General features: G+C 42.5%; 2 protein-coding genes across 13 annotated transcripts in view; one reads left to right on the forward strand and one right to left on the reverse strand.

The window, feature by feature from the left end:
- brca2 (BRCA2 DNA repair associated) overlaps positions 1-20,311 on the forward strand; it is a 170,403-nt gene that overhangs the window by 132,909 nt on the left and 17,183 nt on the right. For all 10 annotated transcript variants that reach the window (XM_069891592.1, XM_069891595.1, XM_069891600.1 and 7 more), the window contains 4 exons: positions 3,885-4,083; positions 5,795-5,961; positions 11,802-11,940; positions 13,282-13,538. In XM_069891592.1, coding sequence (XP_069747693.1) covers positions 3,885-4,083; positions 5,795-5,961; positions 11,802-11,940; positions 13,282-13,538 — 762 coding nt within the window. The remainder of the gene's footprint in view (positions 1-3,884; positions 4,084-5,794; positions 5,962-11,801; positions 11,941-13,281; positions 13,539-20,311) is intronic.
- The window catches only part of LOC138739474 (NEDD4-binding protein 2-like 1), a 111,542-nt gene that overhangs the window by 35,782 nt on the left and 55,449 nt on the right, over positions 1-20,311 (reverse strand). The gene's annotated exons all lie outside the window — the stretch shown is intronic.

The raw sequence follows: 20,311 nt of genomic DNA on the forward strand, positions 1-20,311 counted from the left end.
AGACCACAATTAGTGCAGATTGGTAATACAGGAGCACCTCAAGGATGCATACTTAGCTCACTGCTCTAGTCTCTCTACACCAGTGACTGTGTGGCTCAGTACAGTTCAAATGTCATCTCCAAATTTGCTGATAATCCTGCGGTTGTTTGCAGAATCACAGATGGTAATGAGGAAGTGTATGAGTGAGATCAGATAGTTGAGAGGTGTCAAACAAAATCTACGTCGGTAAAACAAAATAATTGATGGTGGACTTCAGGAAGGGGAAGCCAGGAGAACACAAACCAGTCCTCCTCGAGGGGTCAGCAGTGGAAAAGAAACTTCAAATTCCTGGGTGTCAGCATTTCTGAAGATGGGAATATCATGTTGATGCAATCACGAAGAAGACATGCTAGCAGCTATGTTTCATTAGGAGTTTGAGAAGATATGGTATGTCACCAAAGACTTGCAAATTTCTACAGGTGTACAGCGGAGAGCATTCTGACAGGTTGCATCACTGTCTGATGTGGAGATACCAATGTACAGGACAGTAACAGGGAACAGAAGGTTGTAAGCTAGGCCATCATGTTAATCTTTTCCCCCATTAAGGACATCTTTAAGAGGCAGCTTCTATCATCAACGATCCTCACCACCCAGGCTGTGCCCCTTTCTCACTGCTACCATCAGGAAGGAGATACAGGGAGAGGAGTCACGTGATGGAGTAGTGGCCGGACGGTGAACTCCAGCCCTCTCCAGAAAAGTCGGGAAAAACAAGAGAAAACACAAAGGCACAGAAATAAAAGTTACAGAAAAGTGAGTATAAAGGTGGAAAGAAGATGGCGACAAAAAAAGAAAAATCGAAAGCAACGGTAAGAAGAGAGGAAGAGAAGACAAAGGAGGAAAAAGGAGAAGGCCTTACCTGTCCGAAGAGGCCCGCTGCGGAGAGAGAGACCCGCTCCCTCAGGTCGGTAAATAATGGACTACAAAAATGGCTCGCAGAGCCGAGTAAAAGTGCGCAACCGCGCATGAAAAAAAACACACCGACGGGAGGGGGGACCAGCTGGGGAGTCGATCTCCACAGCTGGCAACGACAGCTGCAGAACACCTGCAGCAAGAAGAGACCACAGAAGACAATAGAAACAAGAAAGAAGAGGAGGAAAGGGCAACAAAGAAACAACAGATGGTCAACCCAGAGGAAGAAGAAGAGGAAGAGTATGGTGAAATAGAAGAAGAAAAGAAAGGCAAGGTAAAGGATATACTTGCTCTTATTAAAGGATACATGGAGTCATTTAAAGAATGGCAAACACAGGAATTTAAGGATTTAAGAAAAAGAATAAACAACACAGAAGAGAAAATAAATAAAATGGAGATGACCTTAACAGAAATGGGAAAAAAAATGGACAAGATGGAAGAGCGGGCAGTAGCAGCAGAAATGGAGGTAGAAGACTTAAAAAAGAAATTGGAGAAATCTAATAAAAAAACTAAAGAGACACAAGAACTACTAGCTCAAAAAATAGATACAATGGAAAACCATAACAGAAGAAATAACATAAAGATAGTGGGCCTTAAGGAAGATGAAGAAGGCAAGAATATGAGGGAGTTTATAAAAGAGTGGATCCCTAAGACCCTAGGATGTCCAGAACTACAGCAAGAATTGGAAATAGAAAGGGCACATAGAGTATTGGCCTCTAAACCACAACCACAACAAAAACCAAGATCTATTGTAGTAAAATTCCTAAGATATACTACAAGAGAAAAGGTACTGGAGAAGACAATGGAAAAAGTAAGAGAGGGCAACAAACCACTGGAGTATAAAGGGCAAAAAATCTTCATTTATCCAGATATAAGTTTTGAACTCCTAAAGAAGAGAAAAGAGTTCAATACAGCAAAGGCGATTTTATGGAAGAAAGGGTATAAATTTATACTAATGCATCCAGCGGTATTGAAAATATTTATTCCAGGACAACAAAACAGACTATTCTCGGATCCAGAAGAAGCACGAAAATTTGCAGAACAATTACAAAAATAGACTGAGGGAGGAAGACGGGTAATGAGAGTTAAAATGATCACGATTGATATGTATGTGGGTAAAGACAAAAATAGACTGAGGGATGAAGACGGGTAATGAGAGTAAAAATGATCACGATTGATATGTATGCGGGTAAAGAGGTATAAGAGTGAATAGAGACAATGAGCATACATGAATGTATCTGTACTTAGAGGAAAATATAGATAGTATAGACAAGAATTAATAAGGGAAGGTAATGGAATAGAGAGAATAAGGAGGGAATTAAAAGAGTGACCTTTGTGACATATGAAAAGTGAAATCTTTTCTGGGGGAGGCGGGGTGGGGGGAAATAGCGGTCACTGCAAAATCAGTTGACGCTTGCGAGTGGATTCGCAAATCCAAATGGAGAGGGGAGATGTGGTTGTCCGACAAGGGATAAAGGACAACTCAGGAGGTGAAGGGGAGATTGGGGATAAATAAGATAGAAATAGGAGAATAAGGAAAATGTTGGATGTTGTAGGAATGTTGTCTTATAAAGAGTTGAAAATAAGAAAACAGAAATGGAAAAGGAGGAAAGGTAATGATGGAAAAACGGAAAGAGAAGATAAACAAAATATAAAAGGGCTACGCTGAACTATATGTCTTTAAATATTAATGGAATACATAACCAAATTAAAAGGAAGAAACTACCAAATTTAAATGAATAAATGTATTCCATTAGAAAAAATAACATATTGGTTAAGAAATAATAATGAAATATTCGAACAAGTATAGGAGCCTTACATTAAATACAATAGCGAAAACCTACCGGGGACAAACATTACCTAAGTTGATGGAAGGAGAAGGAAAGAAAAGAATGGACTCAGTAGAATTTCTGGTGTAATTTTGTTGAATGACAACATTGTCTGACTGGCTTAATGCAACGTAGATTGTATACCTAAAATGGATGAGAGGGGGGGGTGGGGGGGTGGTTTGGGAGGAAAGGGGGTGGGGGGAGAAAAAGTCACTGTATATGTGTGAAAAAGAAATAGTGTATATCATGGCTAATGTGATTTATGGTGTGAAAAATAAAAAAATTAATAAAAAAAAAGGAAGGAGATACAGGAGCCTGAGGACATGTACTCAACATTACAAAAACAGCTTCTTCCCCTCTGCCATTGGATTTCATGAACCTATGGGCACAACCTCACTTTTTCTCCTTTCTTTCACAAGTTTTTTTTAAATCTTGCATTTGCAGAATTGTAATTTATACAGTAGTAATTTTGCACCTTGTTTTGCACACAATACTGCTGCCACAAAACAAATTCCATGACGCATGCTCATGACAATAAATCTGATTCTGATTAACTGCATCTTCGTATCAAATGAAGTTAATTGAAATGGCTGTAGGTCAGGCACTTGCATAGAACATCACAGTACAGTACAAGCCCTTTGACCCATGATGTGCGTTGTTGAAGGCAAGTGAATACTAAAGGTGTGTCTGTGGAAGGATTAAACTGGCAAGGACAAAATCTGAATTTAAACAAGTGGAGAGACAAAAATCTGGCAGATTGTTTGAAGTTGTGGAATTTGGTGCAGCTTGGTTTGTTTTCAGTTTTTTGGGATGTGAATTCCAAATATTATGATGAACACAACCTTGGTTTTGTTAGAACTTGAGTTCTGATTCTCAGCATCTTAAGTCTGAACTGACATCCATTATTTTGAAGCAATGATATGCTTGGGTGTTGGCTCAACAATTTCTTTCTTGCATTGAGAATATTTTTCAACAGGTGTGGCTCTTTCTCTAGGTCCATGTAATTCTTGCTCTGTCTCGAATGCTGTGATTTTGATTCTGCTTTGAATAATGTGTGCATGTGTATATAAATACACAGATGTATGTATATTACGTTTGACATTGCAGATTTGTTTGACTGAACAGCAGATAAAAGCTCTGAGTAAGTACCAACTATTGTTGAAGGAACAAGAACAGAACCAGATTGAGGCTGAATTCAAAAAAGCATTAGAGAACGCTCAAGTTGATGACAGTTTTGTAAAAAGAAACGTTGTTCCTTTGTGGAAAATATCTATTATGGACTACAAAAGCCAGGACAGTAATGCTGGTGAGTGTTCAATATTAGCATTAATGTATTTATGGTAAGGATAATCAAATATTAAACACTTGAATTAGCATCAGAAAAAGGCTATTTTAACACCATTGAATGCCTTTTATAAGAAAATACACTTAAAGTATGGTTTTTATGATGTGTCAAAATGCTAGCTAATAATTTGTAGATATTCTTAACCAAATATTAACTTTGGTCAGAAGGGATGACATTTATTTAACAATGGACTGATAGCTAATTTGGCATCCTACTGAAATTCATCAACAGCACAGTGCACAGCCACCAATTGATAGTCCCTTCTGTGGCCACAGAGACTCCTGTCTTTTCCCCTTACAATGGAATTCCCTACCACTGTAGCTCTGCATTTTCTTCCCCTCTTGTGTAACAGAGCCACCCATGGCACCATGAATTTTGCTACTGCTGCTTTCCCCTAGTGAACTGTTTCCTCTAACTGTGTCCAAAGCATTGTATTTGTTTTGGAGGGAGATTCAAAACTCAAAATGGTCAACCAGTTTACCTATCTCGGCTGCACTATTTCATCAGATGCAAGGATCGACAACGAGATAGACAACAGACTCGCCAAGGCAAATAGTGCCTTTGGAAGACTACACAAAAGAGTCTGGAAAAACAACCAACTGAAAAACCTCACAAAGATAAGCGTATACAGAGCCGTTGTCATACCCACACTCCTGTTCGGCTCCGAATCATGGGTCCTCTACCGGCATCACCTACGGCTCCTAGAACGCTTCCACCAGCGTTGTCTCCGCTCCATCCTCAACATTCATTGGAGCGCTTTCATCCCTAACGTCGAAGTACTCGAGATGGCAGAGGTCGACAGCATCGAGTCCACGCTGCTGAAGATCCAGCTGCGCTGGGTGGGTCACGTCTCCAGAATGGAGGACCATCGCCTTCCCAAGATCGTGTTATATGGCGAGCTCTCCACTGGCCACCGTGACAGAGGTGCACCAAGGAAGAGGTACAAGGACTGCCTAAAGAAATCTCTTGGTGCCTGCCACATTGACCACCGCCAGTGGGCTGATATTGCCTCAAACCTTGCATCTTGGCGCCTCACAGTTCGGTGGGCAGCAACCTCCTTTGAAGAAGACCGCAGAGCCCACCTCACTGACAAAAGGCAAAGGAGGAAAAACCCAACACCCAACCCCAACCAACCAATTTTCCCCTGCAACCGTGTCTGCCTGTCCCGCATCGGACTTGTCAGCCACAAACGAGCCTGCAGCTGACGTGGACTTTTACCCCTTCCATAAATCTTCGTCCGCGAAGCCAAGCCAAAGAAGACTGCTGATCTGCCTTTTAGTCACCCATTTCTTTCCATATGCCGTAATCTGTGCTGTGACCAACCCATCTAATGTTCTACCAACATCATTTTCAGCGTTGCAGATGCTCGAAAGTGAATCCATGAGCAGCGATCTATAAGGAGCGGCATCTGGCTACACTTCCTATTCACGTAGTAATCAGCCTCTCTCAGTTCCCACATTGTGCAGGAGGAGGGGTGATACAGGTTTGATCTCACCTACCATAACTAAAAACTTAAGTTTTGGCTTGCTTTGGAAGCAGTAAAAGGAAAAATAAATACCTTGGTGTTGCTCACTCTCCTTACAGAAATCTAGTCTTCACCAAAGCCTGCATTTTGACAAGATTTGAATTTCTGTTGAACAAACACTGCCATATTTTTGTTTCTCCCAAATAGTTTATATGTTAAATATCTGGCGCCCAATTCCTGAATTACATTCCCTCCTAAAAGAGGGAGGAAGATATTGGATGTGTTATCTATCTGCTGCACCATGCAAGGGTTGGCCTTGTCATACTGATCTGCAGTTGACTGCGACAAAGAAAACTAGATACCAACAGCTACAGGTAATGCAATTATATTTTTATATTTGCTTTAATGTTTTGCTGGAATGTGAGGATGTTGTATGAAGAAATTTCAATGTCATTAAAATGCAAAACACAAAGTTATTAATAACCCTGTTTTATTGTCATAACAATTAAAAAACTGATCTCTCCCTATCCTTGTCTCCTCAGCTCACCAGCCCCTCCCTTCTATCAGAGAGTCACTCACTTCCCCTATCGCTTCTCTACTTTTTTCTCTTTACTATCCCACCTGTATCTAACTATGACCTTTTATCTATTAGACTGTGCTCCTCCCCCTGCCCCTTCCTCCCTCCTTTCATCTCCTCCCTGCTTTTTTCCATCTTTTCATTCAGGCACCTGCCTGTTTTTTTCTTGTACCTGACTAAGGACCCTGGCTTTGAACTGAGTCAGAACATTAGATACCCTTTACTTCCTGTAGACAGCCATTCCTACGTGTATGGCTTAGAAACCATGGAAGAGAACAGCAGAAAGCTAGGCCCCCCCCACTGTAGCAGCAAGGCACGAGCATAGACAGAGTCCAGGTGGGACCTGGAAACAGGCAGTGGCTGAAAGCCAGAAGAAATCAAAACCAACCAAGCCCTGCTACAATCTCATCCTGTACTGTGGCCGTGAACAGGTAACAAGATGAGAGATGTGCCTGGTGTTCAGCCAGCAGTGCAGAGCCTGCCGGAAATAGAACCATTTTAGCAGATGCTGCAGAGCGAGACCCAGACACAGAAGGATAATTAACTAACTTGGATGATAAGTATTATGTTGATGGATTGACTCTGGAGATGGCAGGAGACCTAACAAGAATCAAGGAATCACAAAGCATTTGTAACAATGAAGATCAATGGTAAAACAGCAGAAATGAAAGTTGACACTACAGCCAAGTGCAATGTCATGTCACAAAGAACGTTCAACTTACTGAGGAAGTCAGAAGTCCACAAGTCTAGTGGCATACGGGGCAGCAAAATTAAAACCAACGGCACAGTGTGACTGCGGTGCTGCATACGAGGACAGCTGCACATACTAAGTTTTTTCATAGTCCAAGAAGACGTCTCTGCTGGAACTGAGCGCAAGTATGGACATAGATCTCGTTTTGTTCATCAGAGAGGTACACCAGATAGATCTGACCGAAGATGATCTGATGCACAGAATCCTTTCTGAGTACAGTGATCTTTTTACAGAGGAACTGGGAAAACTGCCAGTGACATACTCCATACGCTTGACCCAGAAGTGAGGCCTGTGGTTCGTCCGGCACACCTTATACCAATAGCAGTGAAGGACAGGGTTAAGGCCGAGCTTGACAGGATGCAGGACCTGGGCATGATTACCCCAGTCTTCGAGCCCACAAAATGGGTGTCCTCCATGGTGGCTGCTAAGATAAAAGATAGACAGGAGATCCAGATGTGCATCAACTCGAGAGACCTCAATACAGCTTTAAAATGACCACACCATCCAATGTGTACTGTGGAGGAAGTTGCTGCTCAGATGACCAACGCGACCGTTTTATCGGTTTTGGAAGCAAAGAATTCTTCTGGCAAATCAAACTTTACTATGTCAGCACTGCTGACCACAGTCAGCATGAGTTTCGGCCAATGTAGATTCCTGCGAATGCCATTTGGAATCAATTCAGCCAGCGAAGTATTTCAAAGATCAATAGAGCAAATCTTTACTGGGTATCCCTGTGCTATCATTGTTTTTTTTTATTATTTAAAAAAAATTATTTATGATTGCCATACAATCACTTACATTACATACATTTCATTCACAATTTGTCATACATGGCTTTTACAAATTGAAAAGAAAATAGACAAAAAGAAGCCCCCCAACCCACCCAATCCCCCCAAAGATCCTAAGAAAAAAAACCCAAGTCCTCCTCCCTCAAAAAAAACTTGAAATGGAGGAAGAAGAAAAAAATATATAGATTACATAAAGCAACAAGGTATAATATATTTAAATTTGTAAATCTTATATTTTAAATATTAATCCTAATTAATCATGTATCCATTAAGAATCTCATATCTCTTCCATCATCCAATTTAAATTCCATGTTAAATCAATTCTCTAAAGTAAAATAAAACATCAATGTAATCAATATAACTCCATTCATAAACATATATTTAATAATAGAACTCCCTCTATGGCACTAAGAAATATAGCACCATCCCCCTTTATACAAGATGTGGCTTATTGCCACAAATGAGCCCTGTCCCATCATTGTTGATGACATACTTGTAGGTGGCAAAGACTTGGAAGAACACAACGCAAATTTTAAAAAAATACTTGACAGACCCTGGAAGGTTAATCTTAAGCTCAACCCCTGGAAGTGCAGATTTCTGCTGAACCAGGTCAGTTATGTAGTTCATGTCTTCACAGGAGAAGGCCTGAAGATGGACCCTTCAAAAACTAGAGCAATTAGTGAAATGCCGGTACTGACAAACATGACAGTGCTACAATATTACTGCCCCTCTAAGGCAGTTGACGCACAAAGACGTGTTTTATTCCTGTCAAGAGCAACAACAAAACGCATTTCACGCATTAAAAAGACATATGTCTTGCCCACCTGTTCTATCGTACTACAACGTACGAAGACCAGTCATGCTAACTTGTGATGCATCATAGTACAGTCTGGGTTCAGCATGCCTGTAGGATGGAAAACCAGTGGCCTACGCATCTAGGTCACTCACCACGACGGAGACCAGATACGCCCAAATAGAAAAGGAGTTGTTGGCAGTAATTTTCGCCTGCTCAAAATTCAACAACTACATTTATGGCAGACCAGTGACCATAGAGACTGACCACTTACCTCTGGTCACAATTCTGAAAAACCAATCCTTGCAGCCCTTGCACGATTGCAGAGAATGACGCTCAGGCTTCAGAAATACAACATGATTTTAGTTTACAATTACAGAAAAGAAATGCACTTAGCCAATGTGCTAATCTCATGCTTCCAGGAAATGCACGATCCAACAAGCTGAAGAAGAGGACACATTTGATATAATGACAGTAATGCACATCTCCTCCTCCCGGTTGGAGGAACTTGGACAGCACACAGCTGAAGATACAACATTGAGGACCTTGAGCATTTTTATCAAGGGCGGCTGGCTCAACAAGCAGCGCAGCCTACCACCTGAAGTGGCATCACCAGGGATGTTCCTTAGGTTTAGCAACACATCTGTATTTTCCCTGTTGGACTTTGCCATGAATTGCTTCGCACTCTTCACCACTGGGCGAATTACTCATCGATGACGGAATTATAATGAAAGGCCTGAGAGCAGTAGTTCCAAGTTTACTGCAAAACATCATATGTCAACATCCTGCACAGAGGACGCCCAGTGGCAGAAGCAACCAAACACAGGGCTAGAGATACAGATACACAATCCTTTATCTGGAACCCTTGGGGTGTGTTCCAAATTTCAGATTTTTCCGGATTTTGGAAAGCCCACCAAAATTGTGCTGCTGTCTCCCCCAACCGCGGTCCCTCGGCCACCTCCCTTGGCCGCTGGTCCCTAGGCCACCTGGATGTGTCCCCCAACTGCTGGTCCCTTGGCTGCCTCCCCCAACCACTGTCCCTCAGCTGTCTCCCCCTCGACCGCTGGTCCCTTGGCCGCCTGGCAGTCTCCCACGATTGCCTCCCCCGACCGCGATCCCTCGGCTGTCTCTCCCAACCGCGGTCCTTTGGCCTCCCGGCTGCCTCCCTCAATCCCATTCGCTCGGCCGTCTCCCCCGATCATGGTCCCTCGGCTGCCCAGACGTCACCTCCGGCCGCCTTCCCCGACTGCTGGTCATTCAGCCACCCGGCAGTCTCCCCCGGCCGCGGTCCCTCGGCCGTCTCGTCCAACCGCTGGTCCCTCGGCCACCTCCCCCGACTGCCAGTCCCCACTTGCCGGATTTTAGAGCTTTCCGGATTTTAGATGTCTGGATAAAAGATTGTGTACCTGTATAGTTTTTTGGCCAGGAATGACCAAGAACATAGACCAGGAGGTACAAGCTTGCTCGGTGTGCAACAGCACTAGGCTGCACCAACAGAAAGAGCTGCTGCAGCCGGACCTCCGTGGCAACAGACGTCTTCGAATGGCGCAGTCAACAGTATTTGGCTCTTGTCAATTCATACTCTGGATGATTTGAGATAAAGCTTTTACCCGACGTCACCTTGACAGCAGTCATTATCAAGTTAAAGAGACACTTTTCAGGGCATGGGGCACCCCACACTCTGCTATTGGACAATGGCACCCAGTGCACCAGTGCAAAATTCAGACACTTTGCAACATCATGGGATTTCAACCACATCACTAGCAGCCCAGAGTACCCACAGTTAAATGGGTTGGCTGAAAGAGTGGTGAAGAGTGCAAAGCAATTCATGGCAAAGTCCAACAGGGAAAATACAGATGTGTTGCTAAACCTAAGGAACATCCCTGGTGATGCCATATTGGGCTCTCTGGCACAACAACTCATATTCCAGGCAGACACGGACAACTCTGCCAGTGGCAAGGAGATTCTTGGTGCCTCAGCTAAAGAATCCACAAGAAATTAAATCCCAACTGCTGAACAGGAGGCTAACAGAGAAAAGATGGTATGATAGAAGCAGCTGGCCGCTCATGACATTAGCAGAAGGGCAAGTCATAAGGATGCAGACAATACAGGGCTACGACTGTTTGGGCATAGTTGAAAGGAGCTGCTAGGAGTCCAGATCATACCTGGTAAAATCAGAAGGAAGAGTGTATCAGAGAAACTGTAGACACATCCTACCTATAAGGGAGCCACCCCCCCCCCCCCCCCCCATCCTGAACCATTCCTGATGAAACTACAAACCAGCCACCCCCATCCCAAGCCATTCCTGATGAGACTATAAACCAGGATTTGGAACATGAACTCGGGGTAGGCGGAACTCCCTCAGTAACAACCTATGAAACAAATGGCCGCAACCCTGAGACCAAGGATGGCACATCCTTTCAAGCAGAAGCACCCCAAGTATCCACATCCACCAACTACATAACGCGCTTTGGGCGCACTTGTAAGCCCAACCCAAAATATCAGGATTAAACTGGGCTGACTGTTCACTGCTGAACTATATCTATTGTAATGTACGACACCTACGTGGATTGTGGTATATGAAAGGGGTTGCCCAAGAAAAAGGATGTAGACAGCCGATCCTACTAGTTACACCCGCTACAGCCATGTACTCACCATGGTGCTATTGCATATGCGCAAGGCCCCACAAAGCACACTAGTTATAAAGAAATGGAGCTTGGCTGGTAGCGGGCATCATTTCCAGGGGCTCCCATTATACATTGTATTGTTGAATGCATTTGTCAGAGGTTGCCACTTTGTGTGGTTTGGTTATTCAATGTAATAACAAACACTTCCTATGGATGCTGTGTGACCTGCTGAGTTCCTCCAGCATGTTTGTGTATTGCAGCATTTAATACTTATCTCCATCTCCTGGGAAAGTAGTGGTAAGAAGACCTTTGAACTTCTTGAGTAACTATAGTAAATGTAGTTGCACAGAATTGATAAGATCTTGGCCCAGCAATCATGAAGGAACGGCTATGGACAACCACTAGTCAAAATAGTATATAACATTGGAGGGGAAATTCCCTTGTCCTTTTAGTGCAAGAGATCACAGATTTAAGAATGCTCAAAAGGAAGCCTTGGCAACTTGAAGGCAGATAAAAACATATTTTGGACTTGAAAGTTGCTTGGTAATTGGGCTGGGATTCTGAGTAGAACAGGAGAAATTAAAATTCATTTTGGTGCCACTTGGATACTGAAGGGACCAAACATCTATTCTTGGTGGCAGAACAGAGATTCAACGGTGTATTTTTTTCCTCTTTTAGCCATCTCCCAAAGTATTAAATCAACTCTACCAGTCTAGGCAAGCTATAACATATGCCATGCTCTGTGATCCATTATTCAAAGCTGCCTACAAAGAAGTGGACCTAGCAGGATATGTGATCCACATTGTGGGGAAAGCAGGTACTCATTAAAAAAAATATATATATGTATGTTCTGGGATTTGAAATATGGACCTCTAATGGGTATAGGCTCAATGTCATTTATTTCACACAATAAATGTTTTTTTTCCCTAGGTGTTAATATTGTAAATGATTAAACCTTACAATTAAGCCCCTTCACAATAGGTTACAAGGATAAATAATTAATAGGTGTTTCTGCAATTTATAAATTTCCAACTGACAGAGAATTAAAGGTTTAGCTTTGCTGCTTGGACAATAGCCAAGGATAAAGAAAGTTATAAAGTTAGTATTATAAAATAAAATATGTTCATAATAAACCTGTGCTTAGTGCCAATGTTTAGTTTGTAAATCTTGATGTTGCTCATTGGTTTTCTGCCATCATTTGATGAAGTGTTTTGTTAGTATTGGATAGTTGGTAAGTAGAACATTTTAAAAATACAGATGTACAAATAAGAAATAAAAACAGAAAATGTTGAAAACACTCCAAGTCGTGCAGGAACAGTCAAAAGATAAATAATTAATGTTTCATTTGTGTGCTGAATATTTTAATCTATTTGCTTTCTGCAAATGCCTGATCTGCTGTATGTTTCCAACATTTTCTGTTGTTATAAAAAGCCCACCCTTAGCACAATTCATATTAATTATCAAAAAGCCACATGTGATATATTTTGATAATTGTAAAATTTGAGATGTATCGTTTTCTAAACTTTTTAGATTCAAAACTGGCCATGGTTGTCGATCCCAAGGCGGTAATTTTTTTTAGTACAATCAAGTTTCTACTGGAAATGAAGATACCGAAGCTACCCATGTCTTTAAATTTAAATACTGGCCCTTGTAATATGATCATAGTAATATGGAAGGAAGCCACTTTATGTATGCCTCTTTGGAGCTTTGCTATTAGTCCCTATTTACCCTTTCTCCTTAGTGCCTCAGCGACTTATTCTTCCTCACCTAGTCCATCGACTCCTTATATATATTTTTTTGCTCTTAACTTGCCATAAGGTGTAATTTGCAATAGCCAGTGTATTGTAGGGATGTGGAAAGAATCCAGAGCACCAAAAGGAAACCCACATGACCGTGGAGAGAACATGCAAACTTACTAGAAATAGTACCCAAGGTCAGGATTGACCTCTAATCCCTGATATGTTGGAAGTGATTAGCAAAGACGTAATGATTCAGCTCTGAGGGTGTTCAAAAGTCATTTGGCAATAGTTGAACTTTTAAGTTTTCTAGGATGTACATTGTAAAGCGGTTTATTCTTCATTGCAATTCATTGATGTTGCTATGTCTTTCATTGTATGGTTCCAGAAAGGAAGACTAATTTATCTATTTTAAACCATAGATGGACCTTCAACTGTTTATTTGGCTGATGAAAATAAGGATTTAGTGGCCATAAAATTTTATGCCAGTTTTAAACAGCGGGCTGTGGAAGATATTGTCATGCCAGGTGCCTTAATTGTTGCAAGCAACTTGAAATGGACATCTGAGAGCTACATGGGTATTCCTATGCTGTTAGCTGGAGATCTTTCAAACTTTTCTACAAATCCAAAGGATAGGCATCTGCGAGAAAAGTACCTTCAACTAAAAAGTTCTGTTCAGGTGAAGTATAATGTAAATTATTAGATGCAAAATGAAAATCTTGAATGCTTATTCCACTAGTAGACCTACATATTATGCCAAACTATTTTAAACAAAATATTTATAAGGATAAAAATGACATTAATGGTATTAATATACAATGTTTACAGTTAACTTGATCCCATCATTGCTGTACCTTTTTTCTAACCAGGCAATAACAATTTCACATAGGCATCCAACAGCATTACTTTATTTGCTGGCCTGCCATATTTTTGGTTTTCCAATATTTTATCCCAGAAGCTTAGGCTGCTTGCTATTATTAACCAGAGGTAACATCTCTAAAGACTTTACATGGTTATTTCAATAAAAATGTATTTTAATTTAGTTGTAGAATTCAATTAATACAAGATAATGTACACAGTAAATATTAGTAATTGTACTTCCTGCAATTTGTTCCTTTGGTCTGACATGCATTGAGCACTGGCAAGATTTGAGACCATTTGCATGCTGTTCCTGAATCTCTATCAATAACTTTATGTGCTCTCTTCCTGTAATTACAAATACTGATGCATCAAAATAACCCATATTTATAGTGATCTTCAATTACATCTCAAGGTTTCCTTATCTGTACCCTCTAGATAGACAAACCATGTTCCCTTGGCAGTTTAACAAGTATTTTAAGCAAACACTACTCTTATAGAAGAAAATTAATCTGAAATCCAAAAGCAAAGTTAAAGATGATAACTTTCAGAGTTTGTGATCAGGCAGGAATGAAGTCAGACAGTATTTTCATAATCTCAAATTCAAAATCCAAAATTGAACTAAATGTAACTTCAGAGTGATGGCCAAGCTATATAGGGACAATATAATTGAGCTGGAAACGATATCAAAAGTATTTAGAAGGTTGTTACTGTAAGTGGCTGGCTTGAGTTATCAGGAGAATCTGGAAAATGTAGGAGGCTGAAGGGTGACTGGACGTATACAAAATTATGAAGGACGTGATCCTAATCTTTTTCCCAGGGTAGAAAAGTCTAAAACTGAGGGGCATAGGTTTAAGATGAGAGGGAGGGATTTAAAAGGCAACTTTTTAACACATTGTGATGATATATGGGACCAGTGATCTGTGGAAGCTATGGATGTAGGTATAATTGAGTTTAAAAGATATTTAGAGAGGTACGTGAATGGGAAAGATTTAGAGGGATATGGCCAAATAAAGTCAAATGAGACAAGCTCAGACAGACAACATAGTCAATGTGGATGATTTAAGCAGAAAGGACTTGCTTCCATCACATATAGAATCAGAATCAGGGTTATTGTCATGACCATATGTCACAAAATTTGTTTTTTGGCAATATTATTATGCATAACAGGTGCAAAATTATGGTTCTGTAAATACAGTATTTAAAAATAAATAATTAGTCCAAAAAGAGAAAAAAGTGAGATAGTGTCTATGGGTTCATTGTTCAGAAATCTGATGGTAGAAGAGAAGAAGCTGTTTTTCTAATGTTGGTGTGTGTCTTCAGGGTCCTGTAGCTCCTTCATTATGGTGGAAGAGAAAAGGGTACAGCCTGGGTGCTGATCGTCCTTGGTGACAGAGGTTGCATTCTTGAGACTCTGCCTCTTAAAGATGTCCATAATGGCACTGGACGAGTTCACAACCCTCTGTAGCTTTTTATTGTCCTATGCATTGGCACCTCCAGACCAAACTGTGATGTAACCTGTCAGAATGCTCTCCACGGTACATCTGTAGAAATTTGCACGTCTGTGGTGTGTTATGGGTCCAGAGGACCCCAAAACCCAGCAGAAATAGAAATTCACAAGACAAATGGTTACTTAAACAAAAGTTACTTTTAATTAAACATAAAAACAGGATCAAATTTTAACTTATTACAGTTAACTTAACTCCCTTCTAATTCGAAGCACACGTTTATGTAATGTGTGTATAAATTCAGAAAAGTTCTTTGATTCACAGTCCAATCTCATTTCCCATTTCTCCAAGTTCACCAGTATCGGGCAATTCTTATACTCTGCACAGAATTTAACATTTATGAATCTTCACCAGGCTTTGGTGCTTGAAAGGTAAATGGTTAGCGCTCAGGAAGGTTCTTGTTGATTTTCCGAGAGAGATTTGTTGCTTACTGGACACACACAAATTTATTCCTTCTGATCAGCCACTTCAATGTCTTGCCAAGGAAACTTGCCCCATCAGAGTTTTCCAGATGATGACCTCTGTCTTTCAAATCACCACAGTTCCTTTTTGTTTCCCTTATTTCAAGTGAAATATTATACAGCCAGCCATCACCTCTTGTATGGACCACAAGGGCTTTGACCAGGCTGAACTAAGAACTCACAATCCATCTTCAAAATGGGCCTTCCAAAAGCCACTGCAGAAACCCAGCAGTCTCTCTCTCTCTCTCTCACACACACACAAAGAAAAACCTATTTGACTCTCTGCTTCCTAAACCACATGGCCCTCCTAAAGCAACACACTTCACCAAAACAGCTTGCTGACTCCCAAAATCAATTCATGAGAGATCTTATCAGTTTCCTGAGATGGGCTCTTCCATTTGCACCTCGTTGTGAAAATTTCCAGCACAGTCTATTGTCTTTGCAGACTTGTAGGCACCACCTTATGCATAACTCTTGTATTTTAAAATAAGATCTGTTTTGAAGTGTTTGAATCTGTTTGTAACCTAACGAAAACCCCACAATCTATCTTCCAAAAACATATCTATACACAATATAAAATATAACATATTCAGTCACTGGTGACATACCAAATCTTCTTAAACTCCTAATGAAATATGTCCGCTGGTGAACTTTCTTCATGATTGGATCAACAAGATGGCCCCAGGATAAATCTTCAAATTTGTTGACACTTAGCAATGTGAAGTTCTTTTCACTCTCTACTGCTGACCCCTTGATGGTGCCCGATTTGTGTTCTGATTTCCCCTTACTGAAGTCCACAATCATTTCCTTAGTTTTGCTAATGTTGAGTGCAAGGTTGTTGTTGTGACACTACTCAACTATCTCACTCCTGCACGGTTCCTCATCGGTGCCTGTGATTCTACTAACAAATGTGTTGTCATTGGTAAATTGTACATGGTATTTGAATTGTGCTTAACTTCACAGTTATGAGTGTAGAGAGAGTAGAGCAATGGGCCAAGCACGCATCCTTGAGGTGGACTTGTGTTGATTGTCATTGAGGAGGAGATATTGCTACTGATCCACACTAACTGGTCTTCTAATGAGGAAGTTGAGGATCCTATTACATGGGGAGGTACAAAGGCCCAGGCTTTGAATCTTGCTGACCAGTACTGAGGGGATAATCGTATTGAAGGCTGAGCTGTACTAATAATCAATGAAAAGTGGCCTGATGATATTTTTATCCATCAAGTTTTTGGTATTTCTGGGAAAGTTTAGACAAGAAGGGAGATGGAGTCAGTCACTTGAGAACAAAAGGCTGTGGGGAGAGGGGGGTGGATGAGGCATGATGGAATGGGTTGGTGAAAATACACCTCGCCTGGCAGAATTAATCAAAACTGACTAAAAATAATTTTTAAAACTCTTTCTTAAATTTAAAAGCTTTGAGATGTATTCATTAATCGATACATAATGGCTACAAGATAAAGAAAGATTCAAGCAACTAAGAAAAAAATTACTAAAGAGGTTAGTACAAATGAAGAAGTTGGGCCTACCTTAAAAATGGAACCTCGGGTTTAAATTCCTCTTCCTCCCAAAACAACCCATGCTGCGACAGCAAGGATTCATGTGACTCCAGCTCCAACTTTCCAGGAAGATGGTGCTGGAGTCCAGAAAAAGATGATTGAACTGCAGACATCACAGGATCAACTGCACGTGTGAAAGTTTGCATGTTATGAAGTAGAAAAATATAAAGGTACAGTTAATAAAATGGAAGATTCTGTTATGGCTTGGGATGTGCAAAGGAAAAAACTTTTACAAGATTCTTTTCTTTGGCTTGGCTTCGCGGACGAAGATTTATGGAGGGGGTAAAAAGTCCACGTCAGCTGCAGGCTCGTTTGTTGCTGACAAGTCCGATGCGGGACAGGCAGACACGGTTGCAGCGGTTGCAGGGGAAAATTGGTTGGTTGGGGTTGGGTGTTGGGTTTTTCCTCCTTTGCCTTTTGTCAGTGAGGTGGGCTCTGCGGTCTTCTTCAAAGGAGGCTGCTGCCCGCCAAACTGTGAGGCGCCAAGATGCACGGTTTGAGGCGTTATCAGCCCACTGGCGGTGGTCAATGTGGCAGGCACCAAGAGATTTCTTTAGGCAGTCCTTGTACCTTTTCTTTGGTGCACCTCTGTCACGGTGGCCAGTGGAGAGCTCGCCATATAACACGATCTTGGGAAGGCGATGGTCCTCCATTCTGGAGACGTGACCCATCCAGCGCAGCTGGATCTTCAGCAGCGTGGACTCGATGCTGTCGACCTCTGCCATCTCGAGTACTTCGACGTTAGGGATGAAAGCGCTCCAATGGATGTTGAGGATGGAGCGGAGACAACGCTGGTGGAAGCGTTCTAGGAGTCGTAGGTGGTGCCGGTAGAGGACCCATGATTCGGAGCCGAACAGGAGTGTGGGTATGACAACGGCTCTGTATACGCTTATCTTTGTGAGGTTTTTCAGTTGGTTGTTTTTCCAGACTCTTTTGTGTAGTCTTCCAAAGGCGCTATTTGCCTTGGCGAGTCTGTTGTCTATCTCATTGTCGATCCTTGCATCTGATGAAATGGAGCAGCCGAGATAGGTGAACTGGTTGACCGTTTTGAGTTTTGTGTGCCCGATGGAGATGTGGGGGGGCTGGTAGTCATGGTGGGGAGCTGGCTGATGGAGGACCTCAGTTTTCTTCAGGCTGACTTCCAGGCCAAACATTTTGGCAGTTTCCGCAAAGCAGGACGTCAAGCGCTGAAGAGCTGGCTCTGAATGGGTAACTGAAGCGGCATCGTCTGCAAAGAGTAGTTCACGGACAAGTTTCTCTTGTGTCTTGGTGTGAGCTTGCAGGCGCCTCAGATTGAAGAGACTGCCATCCGTGCGGTACCGGATGTAAACAGCGTCTTCATTGTTGGGGTCTTTCATGGCTTGGTTCAGCATCATGCTGAAGAAGATTGAAAAGAGGGTTGGTGCGAGAACACAGCCTTGCTTCACGCCATTGTTAATGGAGAAGGGTTCAGAGAGCTCATTGCTGTATCTGACCCGACCTTGTTGGTTTTCGTGCAGTTGGATAATCATGTTGAGGAACTTTGGGGGACATCCGATGCGCTCTAGTATTTGCCAAAGCCCTTTCCTGCTCACGGTGTCGAAGGCTTTGGTGAGGTCAACAAAGGTGATGTAGAGTCCTTTGTTTTGTTCTCTGCACTTTTCTTGGAGCTGTCTGAGGGCAAAGACCATGTCAGTAGTTCCTCTGTTTGTGCGAAAGCCGCACTGTGATTCTGGGAGAATATTCTCGGCGACACTAGGTATTATTCTATTTAGTAGAATCCTAGCGAAGATTTTGCCTGCAATGGAGAGCAACGTGATTCCCCTGTAGTTTGAGCAGTCTGATTTCTCGCCTTTGTTTTTGTACAGGGTGATGATGGTGGCATCACGAAGATCCTGAGGCAGTTTACCTTGGTCCCAACAAAGCTTGAAAAACTCATGCAGTTTGGCATGCAGAGTTTTGCCGCCAGCCTTCCAGACCTCTGGGGGGATTCCATCCATACCTGCTGCTTTGCCACTTTTCAGTTGTTCGATTGCCTTATATGTCTCATCCAGGGTGAGAACCTCATCCAGCTCTAGCCTTAGGCGCTGTTGAGGGAGCTGGAGCAGGGCGGAATCTTGGACTGAGCGGTTGGCACTGAAAAGTGATTGGAAGTGTTCTGACCATCGGTTGAGGATGGAGATCTTGTCGCTGAGGAGGACTTTGCCGTCTGAGCTGCGCAGCGGGCTTTGGACTTGGGGTGAGGGGCCGTACACAGCCTTTAGAGCCTCGTAGAAACCCCTGAAGTCGCCAATGTCCGCGCTGAGCTGGGTTCGTTTGGCGAGGCTAGTCCACCACTCATTTTGGATCTCCCGGAGTTTGCGCTGAAGATGGCTGCATGCACGACGGAAGGCTTGTTTCTTCTCTGGACAGGACGGCTTTGTAAGGTGAGCCTGGTGGGCAGCTCGCTTCTTTGCCAGCAGCTCCTGGATTTCCTGGCTGTTTTCGTCAAACCAGTCCTTGTTTTTCCTGGAGGAGAAGCCCAGTACCTCTTCAGTGGATTGCAGTATGGTAGTCTTCAACTGATCCCAGAGGGTTTCAGGGGACGGGTCCGTGAGGCGGGTTGCATCGTCGAGCTTTGCTTTGAGGTTTGCCTGGAAGTTTCCTCTCGCTTCGTCTGACTGCAGGTTTCCAACATTGAACCTCTTTCTGGGGGCTTTATTGTTCCTGGGCTTTGGCTTGAAGTGAAGGTTGAGCTTGCAGCGAACCAGCCGGTGGTCAGTGTGGCATTCCGCGCTAGGCATGACCCTGGTGTGGAGCACATCTCGTTTGTCACTTTCTCGCACCAGGATGTAGTCCAGGAGGTGCCAGTGTTTGGATCGGGGATGCATCCAGGTGGTCTTAAGGCTGTCCCTCTGCTGAAAAACGTGTTTGTAATGACAAGCCGCTGTTCTGTGCAGAGCTCCAACAGGAGGCGCCCGCTGTCGTTGCACTTGCCGACACCATGCTTGCCCAGGATTCCTGGCCAGGTTTCTGAGTCTTTGCCGACACGATCGTTGAAGTCGCCCAGGATGACAACCTTGTCGGCTGTAGGGGTGCGTTGGATGA

The sequence above is a fragment of the Narcine bancroftii genome, chromosome 7, assembly GCF_036971445.1.
Source record: "Narcine bancroftii isolate sNarBan1 chromosome 7, sNarBan1.hap1, whole genome shotgun sequence".
NCBI classification, from domain to species: Eukaryota; Metazoa; Chordata; class Chondrichthyes; order Torpediniformes; family Narcinidae; genus Narcine; species Narcine bancroftii.